This window comes from Pecten maximus, chromosome 3, assembly GCF_902652985.1.
Source record: "Pecten maximus chromosome 3, xPecMax1.1, whole genome shotgun sequence".
NCBI classification, from domain to species: Eukaryota; Metazoa; Mollusca; class Bivalvia; order Pectinida; family Pectinidae; genus Pecten; species Pecten maximus.
In genome coordinates this window covers 49,193,913-49,201,024 of record NC_047017.1, presented here as the reverse complement: position 1 = coordinate 49,201,024, position 7,112 = coordinate 49,193,913, and the positions used below count along the sequence as shown (strand labels likewise).

General features: G+C 39.7%; 1 protein-coding gene across 1 annotated transcript in view; it reads left to right on the top strand.

The window, feature by feature from the left end:
- LOC117324426 (PHD finger protein 10-like) overlaps positions 1-7,112 on the top strand; it is a 32,292-nt gene that overhangs the window by 11,766 nt on the left and 13,414 nt on the right. Inside the window, exons 5-6 of the mRNA XM_033880274.1 lie at positions 5,157-5,224; positions 6,852-6,920. Of these exons, the coding sequence (XP_033736165.1) occupies positions 5,157-5,224; positions 6,852-6,920 (137 nt within the window). The remainder of the gene's footprint in view (positions 1-5,156; positions 5,225-6,851; positions 6,921-7,112) is intronic.

Sequence of the window (7,112 nt, the reverse complement as noted above, 5' to 3'; positions counted from 1 at the left end):
CGTCCTTTCCTGTATTTCCTCTGTTGTCCCATCCTTACCTGTATTTCCACTGTTGTCCCATCCTTACCTGTATTTCCACTGTTGTCCCATCCTTACCTGTATTTCCACTGTTGTCCCATCCTTACCTGTATTTCCACTGTTGTCCGTTCCTTACCTGTATTTCCACTGTTGTCCGTTCCTTACCTGTATTTCCACTGTTGTCCGTTCCTTACCTGTACTTCCACTGTTGTCCCTTCCTTACCTGTACTTCCACTGTTGTCCGTTCCTTACCTGTACTTCCACTGTTGTCCCGTCCTTACCTGTACTTCCACTGTTGTCCCTTCCTTACCTGTATTTCCACTGTTGTCCCATCCTTACCTGTATTTCGTCTGTTGTCCCTTCCTTACCTGTATTTCCACTGTTGTCCCTTCCTTACCTGTACTTCCACTGTTGTCCCATCCTTACCTGTATTTCCTCTGTTGTCCCATCCTTACCTGTATTTCCCCTGTTGTCCCATCCTTACCTGTATTTCCTCTGTTGTCCCATTCTTACCTGTATTTCTACTGTTGTCCCATCCTTACCTGTATTTCCACTGTTGTCCCTTCCTTACCTGTATTTCCACTGTTGTCCCTTCCTTACCTGTATTTCCACTGTTGTCCCATCCTTACCTGTATTTCGTCTGTTGTCCCATCCTTACCTGTATTTCGTCTGTTGTCCCTTCCTTACCTTTATTGTCTCTGTTGGCCATGGCTTAATTTACTTAATTGAAGTACAGTGGTTCCATACAAATGTTTAACTCATTACCATCTAATGAGGAGCAATTCAAATTGCTCTTTGTCATTTGATGTCTAAGAATTCTTGTTGTTGCTATTTTTTGAGAAGTACTGGAAGAATCTTTCTCGAATTTATTTTGTAGGTTGTCAAAATTGCTGACATGCAGTCATTTTGGACTTAAACATTTTAAGATTGATTCCTCCTTCTCAGGAAGTTCTTGAACACACATCAATTTTAAATATACATATAGAATATCAGTCTCTATAAGTCATTAGTTGTGTATTAAATTTGAGACCAGTTGAAAATTTAAAAAAAAACAATGGTGCTGACAGATGGCCATCTTCAGTTTGATACTAGTTGAAGATTTATTAGTCCATAAACAATTTTTATTTCAATTTTTAGCCCACCATCATCAGATGGTGGGCTATTCAAATCGCCCTGCGTCCGTGGTCCGTGGTCCGTCCGTCCGTCCCTCCGTCCGTCCGTAAACAATTCTTGTTATCGCTAATCCTCAGAAAGTACTGAAGGGATCTTTCTTAAATTTCATATGTGGGTTCCCCTTGGTGCCTAGTTATGCATATTGCATTTTGAGACCAATCGGAAAACAACATGGCCGACAGGTAGCCATCTTGGATTTTGACAATTGAAGTTTGTTATCGCTATTTCTGAGAAAGTACTGAAGGGATCTTTCTCAAATTTCATATGTAGGCTCCCCTTGGTGCCTAGTTATGCATATTGCATTTCGAGACCAATCGGAAAACAACATGGCCGACAGGCAGCCATCTTGGATTTTGATAATTGAAGTTTGTTATCGCTATTTCTGAGAAAGTACTGAAGGGATCTTTCTCAAATTTCAAATGTAGGTTCCCCTTGGTGCCTAGTTATGCATATTGCATTTTGAGACCAATCGGAAAACAACATGGCCGACAGGCAGCCATCTTGGATTTTGACAATTGAAGTTTGTTATCGCTATTTCTGAAAAAGTACCGAAGGGATCTTTCTCAAATTTCATATGTAGATTTCCCTTGGTGCCTAGTTATGCATATTGCATTTTGAGACCAATCGGAAAACAACATGGCCGACAGGCAGCCATCTTGGATTTTGACTATTGAAGTTTGTTATCGCTATTTCTGAGAATTTACTGAAGGGATCTTTCTCAAATTTCATATGTAGGTTCCCCTTGGTGCCTAGTTATGCATATTGCATTTTGAGACCAATCGGAAAACAACATGGCCGACAGGCAGCCATCTTGGATTTTGACAATTGAAGTTTGTTATCAATATTTCTGAGAAAGTACTGAAGGGATCTTTCTCAAATTTCATATGTAGATTTCCCTTGGTGCTTAGTTATGCATATTGCATTTTGAGACCAATCGGAAAACAACATGGCCGACAGGCAGCCATCTTGGATTTTGACTATTGAAGTTTGTTATCGCTATTTCTGAGAAAGTACTGAAGGGATCTTTCTCAAATTTCATATGTAGGTTTCCCTTGGTGCCTAGTTATGCATATTGCATTTTGAGACCTATCGGAAAACAACATGGCCGACAGGCAGCCATCTTGGATTTTGACAATTGAAGTTTGTTATCGCTATTTCTGAGAAAGTACTGAAGGGATCTTTCTCAAATTTCATATATAGGTACCCGTTGGTGCCTAGTTATGCATATTGCATTTTGAGACCTATCGGAAAACAACATGGCCGACAGGCAGCCATCTTAGATTTTGACAATTGAAACTTATTATCGCTATTTCTAAGAAAGTGCTGAAGGGATCTTTCTCAAATTTCATATGTAGGTTCCCCTTGGTGCCTAGTTATGCATATTGCATTTTGAGACCAATCGGAAAACAACATGGCCGACAGGCAGCCATCTTGGATTTTGACAATTGAAGTTTGTTATCGCTATTTATCAGAAATTGCTGAAGGGATCTTTCTGAAATTTCATTTGTAGGTTGACATCTGTGCCTAGTTATGCATATTGGATTTTGAGACCAGTCAGAAAACAACCTGCCCAACAGGCAGCCATCTTGTATTTTGACAATTGAAGTTTGTTATCGCTATTTTACAGAAGGTACTGAAGGGATCTTTCTCAAATTTCATATGTAGGTTCCCCTTGGTCCCTGGTGTTGCATTTTGGGACCAATCTGAAAACAACAGACAGCCATTATCGCTTAATCTTAAATTTCATATATAGGTTCCCCTTGTTTGAAAAGTACTAGAGGGCTGTTTCTGAATTTACACAGATTAGTAAGACTTAGAGGAAGGGAAAAGTAGAGAAAAGATCAATCTGACATGGAACCTATAAAGATCATTCAATGGTGGGCGCCAAGATCCCTCTGGGATCTCTTGTTCTCCAAAATCGCTGAACAAAAATTCAATGAAATTGGACTGGAAGCTTCCATGGCCACAGGTCAACCACAATTGTGAATCATATGGTCCTAATCCTAACCCCAATCCCCAGGGGCCTGAGGGGTGGGGCCAAAAAGGGTCAAATTGACTAAAATTTCAAAAATCTTCTTCCCAACTCCCAGATATGGTAAAATCAAATACTCTTCACAGATAGAAAGGTCTTAAGGTCCTTTACCAAAATTGTGAATTTCATGACCCTGGGGTCTCACGTTTGCCCCTGGGGAGGGGGTAATTTTTACTAAAGTTTATATAGGGAAATTACATTTTTGACTGTCATTAGTTTAATTTCTATTGGAATTCATTCTAACCTGGTTAACATTATCAGCATGGGATAACAGCTTGATGGCATGCACATGTTGGCCTGACTGACTCCCTGGGTTGATTGGCGGGGCCAAAAAGGGTCAATTAAATTAGCTTAAATATTTCAAAACACAGGTGACCATTAAAGCCCATGGTCCTCTTGTTTCTTAGGATCTTTGTAAGCACTGGATTGACCTTCCTCAAATTTCATATAGAATTTCCCCTTCAAACCTTGTTTTGCCTGTTCAATTTTGAGACTGATTTGAAAAGCAAAATGGCCACCAGAGTGCCATCTTTGATCATGAGTTGGAGTTTTTTTTTCACTTTTTCTCAGGATATTTCTTTTCACAAATACATTTATAGGCTGTTTTTTTCCTGATTGTTCAAATGCAATGTTGTGACTGATCACAAAAAAAAAAAAAGGAAAACTCTTGATAGACGCTCAAAAGCACTCTGTGTACAACGTTTCTTCTTGTTGGACCAATTTGAATCCAAAATTATGAACAATAAGATAATAACTGGTTCATATCAAAATCTAGGGTTAAAACTGAAAATCCTGTTCTTAAAAAGAGAGGGTTAGAGAGTATGCTAATTACAGGTAAATGAGGAGCGTACCTGGAGGTTGGTGGTGCTGTGCCCAGCTGGTAAATAAGATCTATACAAATAGGTGGTGCAGTATAGGGTTACCTGGACTATCAGATACCTGCTGTGGAAGCTGATTACTTGTCACATTGAAGCCTTTCAGTGTCGGTACAGGTAACACTTCTGCTGTCCAGTAACCTAATACCCTACTGAGTACCAACAACACCCATCACCTAAACACTGTTGTCATTAGAGTAGATGCATTTCATCTTGTTATGTGATATTTATAAAGAGCGTTTAGTAATCTCCATCCAATTTTTCACAAATTGTGACACCTGCTCTCTCTACCTGTGCTAACAGTCAGACATACAAATACAATAATTGGTAATTTGGTCCTAACTGCTGGTATTGTAATTGTAACTTGTGTCTGGCGCGATCTATTTATCCTTGTATGTTGTTCATCACTTATAAACAAACCATGTAATACCTGGTGGGTTGGTATAGTATTCATGTTTAACTACACAAGGCTGTACTCTTATTGGTTTTCTCTTGACTGGGATACATACCATTGTGACCCCACCCGACAAACTACAAGCAATCTGACAGTAAATTGAAATGGTTCATCACAACAAACTCTTTAAAACAAATTTTTATATATATAAATTAGCTTTTTATACTTCTATTGTTGAAACAAATACATACAGACTATAATATTGTGAACCAAAATATGTGATTCTATTTATTTGAACTTGTTTCTAACTTTACATTTTGGGACAATTATCAAGTTCAAGAATATTTTAAATATCAAACCAACAAAAAATCGAGGAAGGTCACATAAGACGGTTCTAACGGAATCCCTCTGTATCAAGTGAATTGAAACAGTACATAATAGCTTAGGCCTCTACCTTCCTGTTAACAGATGTCCACCCCACATCGTCTCATATACATGTAAATACTCCAGATATATCAATTACTGTAACAGGATTCTCTGCCTACTTTAATCTCCGAAAGGTCAAATGACCTGGGTGTGTTGACGTTGTTTTTGTCCAGCATTGATCTCTGGTTAAGTAAGTCAGATGAGAGTTTGACGTCATGTTTTGTTTGATCTGTTTTAGGATTAACAGCCATTCGGAGTGATGAGGTGTACGACTTAATGCACAGGGACTACCCAGATAAGTATGCTGTAAGTGTGTCAATACGAAAACAAAGGGCAGGTACATATATATGTCCTTTTGTGTGTCAATACGAAAACAAAGGGCCGGTACATGTATATGTCCTTTTGTGAGTCAATACAAAAACAAGGGGCGGGTACATGTGAAAGTCAATACAAAAACAAGGGACAGGTATATGTGAGAGTCAATACAAAAACAAGGGGCGGGTACATGTGAGAGTCGATACAAAAACAATGGACAGGTACATGTGAGAGTCGATACAAAAACAAGGGGCAGGTACATTTGAGAGTCAATACAAAAACAAGGGGTGGGTTTTGTTTTGTTTTGTTTTTGTTTAACGTCCTATTAACAGCCAGGGTCATTTAAGGACGTGCCAGGTTTGGAGGTGGAGGAAAGCCGGAGTACCCGGAGAAAAACCACCGGCCTACGGTCAGTACCTGGCAACTGCCCCACGTAGGTTTCAAACTCGCAACCCAGAGGTGGAGGGCTAGTGATAAAGTGTCGGGACACCTTAACCACTCGGCCACCGCGGCCCCAAGGGGCAGGTACATGTGAGAGTCGATACAAAAACAAGAGGCGGGTACATGTGAGAGTCGATACAAAAACAAGGGGTGGGTACATGTGAGAGTCAATACAAAAACAAGGGCGGTTACATGTGAGAGTCGATACAAAAACAAGGGGCGGGTATATGTGAGAGTCCATACAAAAACAAGAGGCGGGTACATGTGAGAGTCCATACAAAAACAAGGGACAGGTATATGTGAGAGTCCATACAAAAACAAGGGGCGGGTACATGTGAGAGTCAATACAAAAACAACGGACAGGTACATGTGAGAGTCAATACAAAAACAATGGACAGGTACATGTGAGAGTCCATACAAAAACAAGAGGCGGGTACATGTGAGAGTCGATACAAAAACAAGGGGCGGGTACATGTGAGAGTCGATACAAAAACAATGGACAGGTACATGTGAGAGTCGATACAAAAACAAGAGGCTGGTACATGTGAGAGTCGATACAAAAACAAGGGGCGGGTACATGTGAGAGTCAATACAAAAACAAGGGGCAGGTACATGTGAGAGTCCATACAAAAACAAGGGGCAGGTACGTGTGAGAGTCGATACAAAAACAACGGACAGGTACATTTGAGAGTCAATACAAAAACAAGGGGCGGGTACATGTGAGAGTCAATACAAAAACAATGGACAGGTACATGTGAGAGTCGATACAAAAACAAGGGGCGGGTATATGTGAGAATCGATACAAAAACAAGGGGCAGGTACATGTGAGAGCCAATACAAAAACAAGGGGCAGGTACATGTGAGAGTCGATACAAAAACAAGGGGCAGGTACATGTGAGAGTCCATACAAAAACAAGGGGCGGGTACACTTCACCAACCAAGTAAGTTTAAACCACAACACTTTACCAACCAAAACACCTACACATGTTTAGCAACATTATTACATTTGCTTAATTATTCATTAAATGAATTTTTACATTAGGGAATTAATTAAGTGTATTTGTAATTGACCGGTGATCATTTATGTTTTATAGTTGTTACAATCTGATAAGATTTTCCTGTGTACCACACTTTTAGTAGGTGTTTTATCCCTAACTTGGTGACTTTATACCTATAGGAGTATGCAGCAGTTCTACATGAGAGAGAAAGGCAGACCATCAAGGAGAAACATAAAGACTATGAAGTGGTGAGACAAATCATCAGGGCCTCATGTAATCAGTCATTGAAACCATTACCATGTAATCAGTCATTGAAACCATTACCATGTCATCAGTCAGTAAAACCATTACCATGTCATCAGTCAATGAAACCATTACCATGTCATCAGTCATTGAAACCATTACCATGTCATCAGTCAATGAAACCATTACCATGTCAT